This window comes from Barbus barbus (genome assembly GCF_936440315.1).
Source record: "Barbus barbus genome assembly, chromosome: 39".
In the NCBI taxonomy this organism is placed as follows: Eukaryota; Metazoa; Chordata; class Actinopteri; order Cypriniformes; family Cyprinidae; genus Barbus; species Barbus barbus.
The window spans coordinates 18,742,051-18,759,287 of NC_136717.1; the positions used below are offsets into that span (position 1 = coordinate 18,742,051).

At 38.8% G+C, this 17,237-nt stretch overlaps 2 protein-coding genes and 1 pseudogene across 4 annotated transcripts in view; 2 read left to right on the forward strand and 1 right to left on the reverse strand.

The window, feature by feature from the left end:
- Window positions 1–186: 186 nt before the first annotated feature.
- On the reverse strand, window positions 187–10,181 carry LOC306858984 (putative E3 ubiquitin-protein ligase makorin-1). Its single transcript, XM_079399802.1, has 8 exons — window positions 10,025–10,181; window positions 8,754–8,882; window positions 5,615–5,826; window positions 3,493–3,713; window positions 3,192–3,406; window positions 2,883–2,993; window positions 1,558–1,702; window positions 187–1,401 (listed from the first exon to the last, which is right to left on the reverse strand). The coding sequence occupies exons 1-8, from the start codon at window positions 10,096–10,098 to the stop codon at window positions 1,192–1,194; spliced, it is 1,317 nt and encodes a 438-aa protein (XP_079255928.1). The 5' UTR covers window positions 10,099–10,181; the 3' UTR covers window positions 187–1,191.
- A 708-nt stretch (window positions 10,182–10,889) lies between these two features.
- Window positions 10,890–12,317, forward strand: LOC306859016 (toll-like receptor 1; annotated as a pseudogene). Its single transcript has one exon. The product of its transcript is annotated as a toll-like receptor 1 (transcript).
- A 1,169-nt stretch (window positions 12,318–13,486) lies between these two features.
- LOC306858750 (CCR4-NOT transcription complex subunit 4-like) overlaps window positions 13,487–17,237 on the forward strand; it is a 33,428-nt gene continuing 29,677 nt past the window's right edge. The window contains exon 1 of one of the 2 annotated variants that reach the window (XM_079399443.1): window positions 13,487–13,695. The gene's annotated coding sequence lies outside the window, so the exon portion shown is untranslated. The remainder of the gene's footprint in view (window positions 13,696–17,237) is intronic. The other variant, XM_079399442.1, reaches the window with a different exon arrangement.

Genomic DNA, 17,237 nt, shown 5'->3' on the forward strand with positions numbered 1-17,237 from the left:
GAATAAGACTTTAACCAATAAGCCCATAGCATAACTGCTAAATTAAATACCATGATAGCAAGCTATTCTCCATTACACAGAACTACAGAGACAACGAAAACGCCCTGAATACTTGATCTCCAAACCTCTAAGGCTAAATATTACCAATCTGTCAGTAACATTTACATAAAAACCCACAGACATGTAATAATTTGATAATAAACTTTAATTTCAAGTTACATTGGATGGTTCTGAACCATAGAAAACAAGCACATTTCTGTATAAACATATGCATATCAACCAAGTTCGACAAGAACCGAATAACAATTGGGTGTTTGTGGTTTGACTACTGCCAGCTGAGCTTAATATGCAATATTCACTGAAGCGAAACAAATTTACAATTAATAGACAGTTAAACTGATGAACATTCAGCTTCATATTTGAATGCATTTAAGTCGGCTTTTGGGAGTCCAGATTCACAAATCATCGGCACACTCAGTTCGTAGGGACTTCCCATGGGATACCACAGCTAATCAGGTACAGCTAAACAGGTACAAAAACGAAAAAAAAAACAACTCGGTGGATAATTTAATAGTGGGGAACAAAACATTTAGGGATAAATGTTACACGAGTTGTCCATGTGAACGTTGACGAGTGCATTTGTGACATCCAGGAAGCTCCCGCCACCACCACCACCTCCCACCCAGTCAGAATCAGTGCATGAGAAGAGGATATTTCAAAAATATCAGAAGCATTAACAGCCACCAGTTAGTTAAGTCATACACAGTTGCTGTATCCTCACAGTCAATAATAAACATGTCAAACCCACACCCGAGATAAACTCGGTCAGGTTTGTTAGCTTTATCTTTCCAATTTTATATATAACTTAGTGTCCTTTCTTGCAATTTTTTTAAATTACTTTTGTTTTTGCTCTTTATACTTATTCTAGTACATTAACCAGACATGGACAGACTCACAGAATGGAGAAGGCTTTCTAGAAAATATTTTTTAGCACAAGAGCTATTTTTTATGTCTTTTGACGTGTTTTAATGGCCTGCTGAAAGGCACTGCCACAACACAGGGGAAAAAAGACGCTACTGCCCATCAGTCACACAAGACAGTTCTGTCTAGTTTCTAATAGGGATAGAAATAGAGTAAATAGGGACGAGGGTTAGTCTAGGAGGGAGTTAGCGAAGGACGGACGGAGGCCTGCTATAGGTACAGCTCGTAATAATCGTCCAGCTCTTCGTGGAACAAGTCCCACTCATCTTCGGAGTCGGTGACATCATCGTCAGTTCCGGCAGCCAGAAGCATGAGGAGCATCTCGCTGAGCTCGAACGTCACCATCTCGTCTTCGTTGTCGAAGGAGTCGCTGTTCTCCCGCTCGTCGAAAAGATCCCAGAGTGGCGTCCGTCTGGAGTTCTGCAACACAGATTCCATTAACGGCTCAATCGAATGCCAATGATCGAATTCGTTGCACATCATTAAGTAAATACGATATGCTTTCACGCAATGGAATTTTCAGTTTGGCATCGACGTTGGGAGAAAATAGCCATAAGGCTTCAGTAGAAGCTTTACCCGGTTTCTTCCGTTGGAGCCGGTCTGTCTCCTCTGGGGTTGAGGCTCTTCCAGACGCCCATCAGGAAATGCATGCTTGTAAAAGCAGTTGGCTCCAAACGGACAGGTCCCACGGCCTTCATCAAAATATCGGCATGGTTTACTCCTGGATATGAAGATGGACAAAACTGATTAGCTAAACAAATGAGTCTCAAAAATTCTTCATAATGCTTTGGCCCTAAAGCGAGAGTTCACCCAAAAGTGAAAATTCTGTCTAGGGCTGGGCGATACGTCGAACGGGATGATCATGCGCATCTCGTCAGTAAAGCCGGTTCCGTGATTAGCGGTAAATCTCCATCACCTGCTTTCAAATGGAGCGGCATTTAATACACAGAGCCGTAGTTCACTGACAAGCTACGCACTAATCGTGCTCATTATCGCAGATGAATCGCCTTCGATTATGAACGCAATATTGTGTAGCTTGTCAGTGAACTACGGCTCTGTGTATTAAATGCCGCTCCATTTGAAAGCAGGTGATGGAGATTTACCGCTAATCACGGAACCGGCTTTACTGACGAGACGCATATGACAATCGCATGCGATATATATCGCCCAGCCCTAATTCTGTCATTTAATTATTCACCCTCAGAAATTGTGAAAATAGTCTTTTCGTAGATTCATAAAATTAAGGTTGAACATGGACTATTTTAACAATGACTTTCTGGGGCTTGAACGTGTCAGTTGCATTGTCTATGCAGGGTCAGAAAGCTCTTGGATTTAATCAAAAATATCTTAATTTGTGGTCTGAAGATGAACGAAGGTCTTACTGGTTTGGAACAACATGAGGGTGAGTAATTAATAACAGAATTTTCATTTTTGGGTGAACTATCCTTTTAAAATTACAGTTCACCCCAAAATTACAATTCTGTCATTTATTCACTTTCATGTTAACGCCGAAGGAATTACAAGACCTGCACGAGTTCAAAAATGGCTTGTAAATGCCATTTAACACCACTGAAGCCAATAAAATTGGTTTTCGCATTTATCACGACCAAATGTTAAATTCGATGCAAAGATTAGAGCGGTTACATCTGAAATGAGAGCTACAGCAGAGGGGAAGATTTTCAAGGAATAATGACTTAAGTTCCTGAAAAACTTTAATGCTGCATATTTTGTCATTTTTGTCCCAGTCCCAGCACTTTCATTATATGGACAATAGTGGCCAGAATACTCTTCCATTGAAGAGTGTTCCATAGAAGGCAAACGACATTCGGGTGAGTAAATGACAGAATTTAATTATTACTATTTTACTCTTAATTTAATCAGAAAAAATCTCAATTGTGTACCCCATGCCATCCTTGTACTTCTGAATGAGTTGCTGTTTCTCCTCCTTGTCCTCCACCCAGTATTCGCTTGGTATGACAAAGTTCGATGTGATTCGACACTCTGGGCAGGACCTGAACACATTAATTTGCTACTAAAAATATGGTTGTTCCTTTTACACCAGCACTGATCTTTAAAAGAAGAGGTGGACAATTACAATTAACAATAATAATCCTAAGCTAACGATTATAGTATTTGAAGTGATTAAAGATCATCTCCCCAGAATCCTATTCAACTTAATACATGTTTAATTATCTTAAGGACGGTCTTACTTTATGATCTTGCTCTCGAACTGCTTGGCGCTCCGCCATTTCCTGATGCACTTGAGGCAGTAACAGTGGTTGCAGTTGGAGAGGATGCCAAAACGGCGTTCGCTGGGGTTGGTTTTCTCGAACACCACCTCCATGCACACCCCACACATCATGTCTTTACTACGCTGGATGGCAAACGAGATTTCCATGTCCTTCTCGTGAGCCTCAATGCAGGCCTGCCGTTAACAAACAATGAGGTTTTACTATAAAATGTTCAGAAAATGGAAAGAGTCTGAGAACAGGATGTCAACTCCGTACTCACCCTGATGTGTTGCGAGCGCTGAGAGGAGTCGGAAGGGTGGAGAACCTGTAGGCCGCACATGTCGCAAACGTCGCCGTGGAGGTAGGCGCAGTTGAGGCCATAGCGACATTCGCCAACAGCGGCGTACGGGCAAAACTGTTTCTTCAGTTCTTTGTTAGCTAGTTCTTTCTCGTACTCTTCTTCGATGAGAGGTCCAGGCCCCTCAAACGGCACTGGGTCAGCTGCAGAGGGATCAAGAGAGGAATGATTTTAAAGGAACAGTTCACCCAGAAATGAAAATTGTCATTAATTACTCACCCTCATGTCATTCCAAACTCATAAGACCTTCGTTCATTTTCTGAACACAAAGGAAAATATTTTTGATGAACTCTAAGAGCTTTCTGACCCTGCTTAAACAACAATGCAACTGACACGTTCAAGACCCAGAAAGGTAGTAAGGTCATCATTAAAATAGTCCATGTGACAGTGTTTCAACCATTTTTTGAAGCTATGAGAATACTTTTTGTGCGCAAAGAAAACTAAAATAATGACTTTATTGAACAATTTCTTCTCTTCTTTGTGATACTCTTGTGAATGGCGAAGGACTGACCCCGAAGAGAAGAAATCGTTGAATAAAGTCGTTATTTTTGTATGTAGTTCCGTAGCTGTCTATGGAGGGTAAGAAAGCTCTCAGATTTAATCAAAAATACCTTAATTTGTCTTCTTAAGGGTTTGGAATGACATGAGGGTGGGTAATTAATGACAGAATTTTCATTTTTGGATTGAACTAACCCTTTAATGTTTAGTGACTAATTAAGTGAGTTCCTGGGATAGGGATAGAAAATCAACCACGTTATTGTAGTGTAGGCTGAAGAATGCCAATCTTTTTGTTTACAATCTAAAGATGACACCAAGTTGTTGTTTTTTTCAAAAAATTCAGTCCTTCAGATTTTGAGGCCTAAATGACCTGAAAGAAATTTGAAATAAAGAAACAGTAAGATTTATTGAAGTATTTGGAGGTTTCGTAATGTGGTCTACCACAGTAAACGCTGGAGGAAAAGCACCTGCTTCCTTGAACGTAGGAGTTTTGGCAGCCACCCAAAGACTAGGAAAGAAACAGAACTGTTCCTTCAGCTCTTTGCTGATGAAGTCACCCTTTAAGATGAATGTAAGTGGGTCTGGGCCAACAAGAACAAGAGAGCACACTGGTAGGGCACAGCTTGAGCTCTGCTGCGTGTGCAGAGTCAGTCCAAGTTTAGTGAGGGGGCTGATTATTTATGCATTATAAAATGGTTAGTTCTGATCGTATGTACCACATTTGAAGTAGTCATAAAATGGCGATAAATGTACACCTGTGGCCAAACATTCTATATAAACATTCAAGAATGTGCAGAGTTGCTATTTTGCTTGGCAACTGTAAAAAGTCTACAGTTAATGAGATTTTACAGCTGTCATTTTAGTGTCAAAATTAGTTTGTCTTTTTATTATTTAGATTTCTTATATTTAGCTTTTATTTTTATTTTAGTTTTAATAATTTTCTAAAGTTTCCCCATATCATCTGTATAGTTTAAAATCATTTCATTTAACTGAAATAAAATAGTTTGTTTTCATTTACAATAACAACATTACTACACAGAAGAATATATATTTTTTAAATTGAACAGTGGCATTTTTTTCTTCATGTTGCGGTAATTTTACAACCGTATTTAGATTTAGCGATGACTTCATGTTGTGTTAACATTTATTAATGTTAACAAATTGAAACTTACTGTGTTACCAATCAATTATTTACAGAAATGTATTTAAAAAGTTACATCTAGTTCAAACCCAATCTGCTTGGGAATCAGAGTAAGAGATTTCAGTTGCATTTTGTCTCATTTATTTTCCAGGAAGTGAAAATCAATTCCTTTGGTTCTTCTTTACACCAATTAAGAAACATACCATAAAAACAGTAACCACAACAGTTACAGCATTATGACAAACCAAAGCATTGATCAAACAAATAGATATAAAATAAAAGCCTAATTGTAAAAGAGCCTTCATACTGAAAGCCGAATGCTTGGCTTATCTGCTTGGCTTATCACTGTGTTTTCACAGATCGTCTTGGCAGTGACAACTGAACATGTTTCCCTGCTACACTCACCCCTCCCACAGTAGGGCTGCCCTGGGACGAACTCGGCAGCATTGACCCAGTCTACTGCCCCCAAGCCTTGGGGCTTCTCCTGGGCATCGGTTGTACCACCTGGCCCATCAGACACGGGATCAGGAGTGCCAGCAAGGGGAGCAGCGGTCAGCGGCACCGGCGGCTTAGAACTAGGGACTTCGTCTTGCTTGGCAGGTTTAGTATGTTCATACCTGAGGCACAATGCAAATTTAATGAAAATACAATAAAATGTGGACTGATAAAGCAGGTAAGCCATGCAATGAAAATGCACCCCTAGGCCTACGTAGTTTATCTCTGAAATGAAAGCTTCTAAATTAAAAACTTGTTTTCTGTGGTAGTTATGAAATGTAATAACATTTTTGCTAGTATAAATACACAGAAATATCATATTTAAGTGAGTGTTGGCTTTTATTAAAACATTGTGCTTAGATAAACTATTTTAGACAGGCTTCAGCACCGTATAATCATTAAGCGGCTGGTTGTTGTTCTTTCTCAGGTGTCAGAGTGTTTCCCACTGGTGATATTTTTTCTCATGCTGATACGGTCACAAACTTGAAGACTTGTGTGTGGTTACTATGGTGAGTACATGTCTTGTTCACACTCCTAATGCAGCAGTTAGCCTCTTTCAGAAGTGATTCATTTAAATACGTAACATTTCCAAGTGGGTTTGACAGTGCAAACTATCTGCAGTCTTCACCATGCTAATGAAAACACAATGGCTAAACATTTCAAGACTAAAAACAATAGAAGATAACAAATGTAGGTAAACCAGTCAAACTTACTTAGTGTACAAGAACAAGTTTTAAATGTAGCGTTGGGTTGCTTGCATCTGAGGGAATTTTTCAGACAACATAATTGTTAGAAAGGAACAGCTAGTTTTCACATGCAATGATTGTTTAAGACAAGAAGCAATCTATTTGAATTCCTCAAGAGGATAATGATATGATTTTAATTTGGCAATAATGTAATTACAAGGTTTTCATTAAGAACTATGATTCACCAGTGTTATTAAAAAAAAATACTTTTTTACATGCGTTCGTGTAATAAGTAGCTCATTATTCATAAGTAATGAGTAATATAAAATTACATGCACATGCTATGTATTTACTTTGTAAAACTACTTATACGTACATATTGCTATTGTTTTTTTATGCATTTTATTTTTAAAACCAACTGGCATTCAAGCATTTGAAGTATGCATTTTTTCGTGTTTTATCAGTGTGTATGTGTTCCCTGGAAATCAAACACGTGACCTTGCAATTTCATTTCTAGCTGTTTTCACTTTAATTTGAGCTGCAGAAACAGAGTCAAATTATTAAGTAATATCAAATAAATAATAATTGAATATAAATTAATTAGAAAATAATTTTATAAAGAAACCAGTACATAGATAAATGTCATGCACTCATAAGCATACTATTATTTACGATAGTTAACAAGCCTGATGACACTGTCATAACATAGTTTAGCATCTGACCTTTACATTTCTCATTATTCCTCATCAACACGCTTCAATGCTTTCCTTAAGCATCCAGAGACCCCTCCATCCTCAAACCTCTTGGGTCATTCGGCCCTATTCTAGCCCAGTGTGTTTGTGCGCGTGTGTCGGCCTATACGTGGGGGTGGGGGTCGCATAAATAAATGACACAGCGGTGGAAGCACAATTGGCTACTGCAGAATGGCAGAATGAACCGAATGAACCTGACGGCGGTAGCAACAGCAGCAGAAGGAGACAGAGAGAGAGGGATGCATGTTAACACACTGGGGTTATGTAATTGCCATGCAGGCTGCAGTGTGCTGCTCCATTTGGCCCCCAGATTGGTTGGGGTGGAGGTGGGGGGGACATAGAAGGAGACAGCAAGAGACAGAGATAGACACAAAGCAGCAAAGAAGAATCCATCCATAATGAAGCATACACTGAGGCCCATTCTACACACACTTAATGAAACCTCACCCCCCTTTCTCGCAAAACACACAGGAACAATAATGCTGTAAACCCCATATGGGGACAAAAGCATCACTGCACCTCCCTATACATCTGACAAAGCTGGCAATACAGCTCTGTCAGACATCAATCTAGCCTCCTGACATCAGATATTTAAGCTCAAGACCATGTAACGGCAGGAAACAGTCCTCTCAGGCAGAGGAAGAGGGACCTCTCGGTCAGATGTAATGCTGTCATAGAACAGCCTCGGCAAACAAAGACATTCCCATACTGCCGAGCTGGGGGCAGCAGTTACTATGGGGATACACTTGACCGTAGACAGATATGAGACAAACATTGTCTAACACTGTCTGGCTCACAGGCTAATTTTTTACTTTGCTTCCAGCACCAATGCATTTGACTGCAATGGCTAAAGGTGGTCTGTTTGTAGGCTAATTCTTTTCTAAAGGTATATAAACGCCAATTGGTGCACTCAAAAAGAAATGGCCTACAAACAGACCATTTGCATGTGTTGCATTAGTTTTGCCATTTATGTCTACAGACAGCATTAATACAACACAAATGTAAACAGTTGTAGGCCATTTCTTTTTGAGTGCACTTGGTATCCTTGGGTATGAAAACTCCAACATTAATGTAACACAAAGACAAGTGCAAACACAATTCGACCTGTAATAGCTCTTAAAGTGACAGTTCAGGCAAAAAATGAAAATTCATGTCACTTCAAACCTATATGCCATAATTTTTTATATTTAAATAATGCCCATACAATGACAGCCAGCTAGTGATAGCCAGTGTTGTTTATGGACAAAAATGCTCTTCAAAATATCTTCTTTTGTGTTTTGCAGCAAAAAGATACTCACACAGCTTTAGGAATTAAAAAATGATGACAGAATATTCAATTTGGGTGAACTATCCCTTTAAAAAAAGCGACAAACCCAACAACTTGTTTACAGAAAATTCTGCATCTCGGATATCACGAGTACGTAATGAAGCAACACACAACACTTCTCAGAAGCCTTGCTTACCGCTACTACATTTAAACGCACTCACGTGTTACGGCCCCAAACACGGAAATACAGATTACATTACCTTTGTTATGTAATATTCACACAGATCTAATCAGGAGAGTAAGCGGTTGTTTTGAAGCACATTTTGTTTCATTATGTCTCTTACCTGCAACGGTCCCCAAAAGCACAACATCCCTTTTGAAAGAACTTGCAGATCATGGTTGGCTTGCAGCTGCTGAGGTCGTGTAAATATTGACAGTTGTCGCCCTCTTTGCAAAGCCCGTGCATGAAATACCTACAAATTAAAATGTATTCTGACCTCAATAGGACAACACTCATAGACAATCCTCTGTATAGGATTTTACACATTGTGAACAAAGGTTGCTTTATGACATCCTAATATAAAATGATCAATATCCATCTCATACTATTCAGCATCAGAGCTTATGATTCATAATACACTGCCCACCTCATTTACTGTATAAACAGCTTGACCCAAATAACCCTTCATATGTGCATGTTACATTTGACAACAGTGCTAATGTAAACATTACATATTACTTGGGTTTGTTGTAATCTCAAAAACACCTAATTGCATTTTATCCTATTAGATATGTGGGTAAATATAAAAGGTTATTTTGTACAGTCACGAATAGACTATGATAAAGCTTGGTAAATGGATTCATTTACATAAATCATCAAGGCTGACACTGACACATTGGCTGCTGCCCAAACTGGTAAACTCAAGGTTTTTAATGGCTTCCTTGAATAGGCTAATATTTACAGTCAAACTGACTGCCATATGAGGTGGATGCAGTGCTGTGTTGTTTTCCACAAACACAGATGTTGCAGAGATAACACACACACACACACACACACACATTGGTTTTTGTGGTTTATGGGGACTCTCCATAGGCGTAATGGTTTTTATACTGAACAAACTGTGTGTGCTATTGCCCTACACCAACCCTACACCTAAATTTAGCCCTCACAGGAGACTTTGTGCATTTTTAGATTTTCAAAAAAACACCATTTAGTATGTTTTTTTTAAGCCTTGAATTACGGGGACATAGGCAGTGTCCTCATAAACCACCTTCATATTGTAATACCTCTGTCATACCCATGTCATTATACAAATTTGTGTCCTCATAAACCACATAAACGTGCGCGCACGCACACACACACACACACACACACACACACACACACACACACACACACAGAGAGAGAGAGAGGAAGAAAGGACCGCAAATAGCAGCCGCTGTCGGCTGATGATCGGTGCGTTACAACAACAAACAAACACACTCCTCCACTTCAGCACAAAGACAGCGGCGCTATCCGATGCCTCGACATCGACACACGGACAGACGGTTGCGTTTTATATTTGTGACCGTTTAATATTGCGACAGCCGCGTTCCTCGACTGATTTTCACTAACCTGCAGGGTACGTGCTTCGTCCAGCCTCCGATAACTGCTGGAGCCGCTGTTGACGCTGCCGCTGCCTCCGCCATTGCTGTTTATGTTGAAGCCCCAGCACCCGGATCTTCCGGAAAGCGACTGTTCTGCGCTCGGCCATTTTCGGAAAACCGAAGGCGTCGTACTTGATCGAGTGCTGTCGGAAAACAAAACCGCATCGTAATCGGGTGTTTTCGGAGAACCGAAGACAGCACGAGTCAGATGCCTTTATAAAACATTCCAATAAAAGTAATTACTAATAAAAGTAGGAGAAACAACAATTCAAATTAATACATTATCGACATACCCTTAAAAATATATTTATACCTATTGTTTTGGCGCTTGTACATTTTTAGAATATATTCAAATGTTTTTTTTCTAGGACAGACCGTTTGTAGTTCATTTGATCGTACACAAATTAGCGTCAATATAATTTTTGGAATGAATATTCAGAATAAAACATTAAACATTACAATCTTAAAATGTATGGTGATAATCACATTATCGAAGATTATATATATAGCATTCAATCTGCATTCATTCAAAATGAGTAAATTGTAATTTCCAAGCTAATTACTTTGTGATGTCATATATTAGATAACCTTTAGATAAATATTAGATAATCTTTCAATTTCTCTGAAAAGCAGACAGAATTAGGTATTGCTTGTTTCATGTTTCAAAACTTTATGGAGAGTTTACAAGTAAATGCCCAAACCCACTACTATAGTTGCCACATATTTTAGTAGAAGTAACCAACTTCTTTGCCATGTGCTTTTAACAAAATCAGTAAGAGACATGATATAAGCACAGGCCAGAAGGTGGATGACATCCTCTGAAAAAACACCACCATCAGTACCACTACCGCACTTTTAACGTGAGTATGGAACTAGTCAACAAACTAACCTACCTGAAGTTCTCCGGTACCGGAATGAATATTCTTCCGTGCAATCTAATTTCAGCCATAAAGTCTCTACAAGTCTTGGATCTGTCAAACAACCTCTTGGATGAAAGTGGCTTCTGGTGGATTGGTTGTTCATCACACAAAGTCTTTCCAGCCTTGAGGAAGCTCTCGCTAAGCCATAACCGTTTCAAAATCTCGCTGAGATTGCCAAAAACGTCAATGATATGAAGTTCTTAGAGCCTCTTGACTTGAGTTTCAACTCTGTTTCCATTGGCAAACCATGTTTTTGGCCACCCCACCTGATTGAGTTGAGCCTTAGCCCCAACAATCTAGGAAAAGATGTGTTTCATTACCTATCTCCATACTTCCAAAAGATAGACCTTTCGAAGACAGGCATAAGTGTTATTCCTTTAAATATTATATCATTGTTTCCGAGACTAACGTACCTCTATCTGAGTTTTAACAGCATACAGGTCAACCCAGCAGATCTCCTATGTTAGTAAGCCTGCACATTGACCAGAATGCTATTACTTTCGTTAGCCAGAAATCAATGGAAGGTTTCCCCAAGCTGAGGACTTTAAAAGCCGGCCACAATCCATTTAGCTGTGCTTGCGATTCCTTTTGGTTCATGACGATGTATAATAAATCACTTCTATCAGATTGGCCCCAGGATTATACTTGCACCCCGCCATCGTTTTCCAGGCTTGCAGGCTGCTGTGGTTCTGTCTGTGTTATCTGTGGTGGGAGTTGCACTAGCCATCATTTTTTATGCTTGTGATGGTATTTGGTACACCAAAATGCTTTGGGTTTGGGTCTGAGTGAAAAGGAGAGGCTGCAAGTGGGCTGATCGACTGCTAAATGCCACCTTTCGCTACCATGCCTTTATTTCCTACAGCCAACATGACTCAACCTGGGTGGGATCTCAGCTGGTACCTGAATTAGAAAGGTCAGGCCTGTCTCTTTGCGTCCATGAGAGAGATTTTGAACCTGGGAAGTGGATTGTGGACAATATAATCCATTGTGTGGAGGACAGCTAAGAGCCTCTTCATCCTGTCCAAACACTTTGTGCAAAGGGAGTGGTGCAACTATGAACTGTTCTTCGCTCAGCACAGGGCGATCAGTGTGAACGACAACTCTCTGGTCTTTGTTCTGTTGGAGCCCATACCAGCAGACTCTCTGCCTAAAAAGTTTCTAAAGTTAAGAACACTTCTGAGGCGGAAAACATACCTGGAGTGGCCGGCAGATGAACACAGGCAGAGAGTGTTCTGGTGCAATCTTAAAGCTATTCTGCAGACCGTAGACCAGAGCAAGATTTTAAAGGATGTGGCCACAGACGTTGCTGAAATGGGTCCTCTGGTGCCTGTTAAAGAATGAAATTCTGTTTATATTTTTGAAATACAATAATACTGTAAATAAAATTGTGATAAAAAAAAAAGAATCTTAAGTTTCTGGCTTGCATGAACCTTTAGTGCAGAACAGAAGTTCTGTTCTATTCAGTGTTGGAATATTTTCATTTCTTTTTAAACTATGAATGTGTTCTTTGTTTAGACAGACAGCCCAGATCATATAAACATGAAATGTATTCTTTCTAAAAACCTTGGCCTGTGTCTCCACCTACTGTTGAACTTCAGAAGTGGTGCAAACTTATATTTTTAAAGTTGAAGTTTTTAGTACTAATAATAATATTTCATCAAGTTCTTGAACATTTGTTCAGTGATGTACTAATAAAGATATTAATAATAAAAATAAAAATACTGATATAGGGCAAACTGTCACATGTCATACTTTTTACTCCAGTTTTTATTATTATTGTTATTTGTAAATAAATTATTATTAGTTATTATTATTATTAGTTATTTTTTAAATAAATAATTGAAAGAAAGAAAGAATAGTGATATTTAATTTACTGGAGCTGTCAAAGTTTTACCCAAATTATTATTACTACAAGTAGTGAGAGTAATAGTAGTTTTCTGGCTTTAGTGATGTATACCTATTTATAGCTAATGCATTACTTTGACATAATTCATGAAACAATTGCAATTCAAATGCTGAAATGAATACATGTTGCAAATATATAAAATTTACAACGTGAAAATCTGCAGCAAAGTTAGTAAAACTATTATGATACATAATTCAATAAGATAATTAGTGCAACAACAATATCACTCTATAATTGGCCAATATGTAGCCTATTGTAATTTATAAATTGTGCAAAGTCTAGGCTACAATTTAAAACGCGTGACAACTTGCTCTAATAAAACAGTAACATTAGGCATTAAAACATTTCTGAAACAATTCATGAAAAATGTAACAGGTAATGTACAAATAGCCATTTATTTGCCTACAAACGTCGCAGTTACTACATTTTGCCAAAACATCAAATTGCTTCAATAAAAAAAGTGAAAATACACACCGTTCAATGTAGCTATCTAGTAGTTCTCTAAACATTTCCAGTGCCGCTGTAGCCATATTGCACACTACATTACCCACATACGCCCAAGCCCATCGCCAACTGCGCATGCGCGGAAAAGTCACTATTTGACGCCCCTCCCTATTTTAATGTAAGATGGTGGTTAGGAGGCACTACCGCTCTACAGAGAGGCTATAAGAAACAAGGCTTGGTGTTTTCGCATCAAATCAGACAGGAGCAGGGACAAACCACCCGGGAAATTATATTGTGACCTGTTGTGCTAGACCTGGGTCGTTCAGATAGATTTTATTTGCTGTGAAGCTGTCTGTACAGATAGACAGGGTGAGTATCCCACCAAGGCCTCTCTTGTCCACCGCCTCCACATTCAGCTGCTTTCCTCTCTCAATTCACCTCTTTATAACATACCTCATCCCTCTTTCTCCCTCAAAAGTCAATTTCTTGTGGAAATGCCTGTGTTTTGTGTGTGTTTCAGACTAACGTTAGTCGTACAATTAGCCGAGTAGCCGCTAGCCGCACCGTTTGACCGGCTTTTAATAAAATACACGAATATTAATCCTCGCTTCGCTAAACACTGACTTATTTTTTGTCATTCAGACTCTTAGACAGTACACAGTATATGTACAGTGATTTTAGTATGTATTTAGCCTGTTGAATAACTTCCATATGTGCTAGTTTAGCTGGTTTACTCAAAGGCAACAAGGAAACACATTTAATTTCTGTAACTTACATGCATATGTTACTTTGACAGAGGGAATTTCCTTGTTATTGGAGTAGGAAGTTGCAGTTTTTTTCTGAGCAAATATTATTTTAAAGATATGACGTCTAATATTTCTGTGATATTGACATTGCTCAGTTACTGCAGTTTATTTCATTATTTTTGTCCACACCCTTTATTGTGTGTGGCGCCCGTTTCAGTAGGCAGTCCACTGACAGGAGGTGCTTCCTACAGGTTTTCATGGACCAAAAGCACCTGTCATCCTTTCCACAAGAAATAATATGAAGCCAGAGTCTCTCAGAAGAGGATATTTTTGTGTTTGGTTGCAACATTGTTTCTGTTGAGTGTGCATTATTAATACTGTTGTCAGCAGTGGGCCTTTTGAGCTTACCATCTGCATTTTGTCTTTAAGATGTGAGCGTATTTTTAAAGGAGTAAACAAGCCAGAAATGAAAACTTGATCATGTTCTTTCAGACCCATATTTCTTTCTTCTGTGGAACACAAAATGAGATGTTGGGTAGAATCAGTTTGATTGTATGGAAAAACGGATGCAATGGCTGAGACTATACATTTGATTCTATTCAGTTTTGGGGTGAACTTTTTCCTTAAACGCTTTACTTTGTTTCATGACAGCTAAGATTTAATTAAACTGAAGTTTTGACAGTTGTTTATATATATATATATATATATATATATATATATATATATATATATATATATATATATATATATATATATATTAGTTTTAAGTGGTCCGATTGTCATGGCCCGGTTCCAGTGCACCGTCAGGCATTGCCAGACACAATGTTTGAGAGACAATTTTCTGCCAAGGGTCACCGGTGCTATATTGTATGTTCAGTTGCATAGAAATGGTGCTGTTTATTTGTATAGTTGGTTGAAAAAGTTAATTTGCACCTTTACATTCAGTCCAAATGGGTCAGCCGCAATCCTGGCGGTACAGGAAAAAATCCTTTTAATTTAAACTTTGGTAAGATCTGGAAAGATTGGCTGTTTTGTGATTAAAGTTGTTTAGCTGTGTTAGATAACCATGCTTTTTTTCTCGGCTATGGGCTATTGCAGATACGTTTGAAAATGGATACCTTTTGTGTTACATTTTAGTGCCTTTATTCTGTCTGCCCAGAATAGTTTTTGTGGCAAAGGCATCTCTTTCATTCCTTGCCGATCCCTCTTCCATCTGTTCGTGAAGAGCAGCCCACAAATGGACAAATTATCCCACTCTGATGATAATTTCAGCTACACTTTTGTGACATCAGAATGATGCCAGCTGAGACAACTGTCCATCTTTTTGCTAATTCTCACCATATTGCATACATTTGTCAAAGCAAAAGGCAGCTTTTAGAGCCTTTGACTATACATTTAACATCATGATGTTTTGAATTCAATCTGTCTTAATGTGTAGCAGTGTGTAGTTGACATTTGTTTGTAGTTGTGTATTAGGATGTTTAAATGAAATGAGTGTGTACTAGAGCTGCTGACTTGCTGTAAGTGCATGTTCACCACCATTCAAAGCCCATTTACAGACTTTCCATTTGACTTGCACATAAAAGGAACTGCCTGTTGCAGAAACACTTTCCAAAGACTTTCTAAGTCCATCTTTAAGGCTTTAGCTTGTGACGTTTGTTTTAAGTTGCACTTTTGTCATAAAGTGTTATGAAACCCTTCAATTTTGTTTGTAGATGGCAGTGTTCTTGAGATTTGTGCTGTTCTTGTGGTTTCAAATGTTGAGACTCTATTAAAGGTAATAGCATTTTGACCAAATTTTCAAAGTCCATTTCAAAAACACAGACCTTTTGATTTGACTCGCATATAAAATTAACTGTCTGTTACAGAAACGCTTTCAAAATGCTGCCAAAGACTATATAAGTCTGCCTTCAAGACTTCATCTTGTGAATTTTTTTTTTTTTTTTTAAGTTGCTGTATTCAGTGTTGTACAGCTGTTATTCTCATCATTTGGTGTGGCCTTTAGTGTGGTTATTGATGTTTTGTCATAAAATATTGTGAAAGCCTTTGATTTTTGCTTCTAGATGTCACAATGTTCCTGATATTTGCATTGTTTTTGTGTTTTCAGATGTTGGCTTTCTTTTTAAGGTTATGCCGAAAGTTTTCTGAATTATACATGCATACTCAGTTGTTAGTCCTGTGAGTGAGCTATCAGAAATGTTCAGTTTACTCTGTTTTTGCTTTGAATCGGTGTGCCATAGCATCTCAGTGAGGTGCGGAGAAACCAAAAGCCCAATGAGCCTGCGATTAGCAGTTTCTCTTTCTCAAGGATTTCGGTATGCTTTGAAGAAAGGTCATTCCATGTTGACCCCTGCACACAGTATTGAGGGCCCTTCAGGCCGTCCGTTCAGCATTCAGCTCCCACGGCACTCTGGGTTAATGTATACACAAAAACATGTACCGTCGCCAAAACTCAAACATTGTAGGTTTAGATTATAATTTGTTCCTGCGCTTTCCCAGCACCTTAGTCACATTGCAAACATGTTTGTTACCGTGTCTGCTCCAAAGAGATTTGTGAGTGATTCTGGCTTCATTGCTCAGTGTAAGCATAATGATTTCAGTTTAGTTTAATCCAGATTTGCATTTACATTGGAAGTCAAATCAGGATTTGTACTCTTTGAACTGTGATAATCAGAAATGAGACCATTTGCACAGCATTTGTCTTAATTTTAAAGGTCATCTTGTGACTTTTATTGCCCCGTTTCATTCCATATTATGCATCTTTCTTTCACAACATGTGCATGTGATGTTGGATGCCAGAGGGAATCAAACCCGCACAGCTTGAGTGTGTTTTGGGGGTTTATAATCATTGTGGTGGACTCAAATCTTTTTTTTTACAAGAGTGATGGTTAAATGTTTGTTATGCATCGTCCCCAGCAGGGGCCAGCGGAAAGCTTTCATTACCCAGAGCTGATATCCGCCTCTGCTGGGAAGGAATCCCATCCTCACCGACAGTGGGAATTCCTTCTCCATACATTCCACGGCAAAAAACCCTCACACTCTGTTTCTAATTCCATATTGGCATGTTAAGGAGACTGTGCTTTGCAATTTCCCCACCGCCCCCCTTACTAGCTGGGGTGAGACCTTGTCGATCCGAGGAAGTGCTGATCACCCTACATGTAGCGC

Excerpts from the sequence above, each read along its gene's own strand:
- LOC306858984 (XM_079399802.1), bottom strand. The coding sequence starts at position 10,098 with ATGGCGGAGGCAGCGGCAGCGTCAACAGCGGCTCCAGCAGTTATCGGA. Across the intron at positions 3,407-3,492 it reads AGCGCTCGCAACACATCAGG|GCCTGCATTGAGGCTCACGA; the intron begins GTGAGTACGGAG and ends TGTTAACGGCAG. Across the intron at positions 1,402-1,557 it reads GCTCCAACGGAAGAAACCGG|AACTCCAGACGGACGCCACT; the intron begins GTAAAGCTTCTA and ends TCTGTGTTGCAG.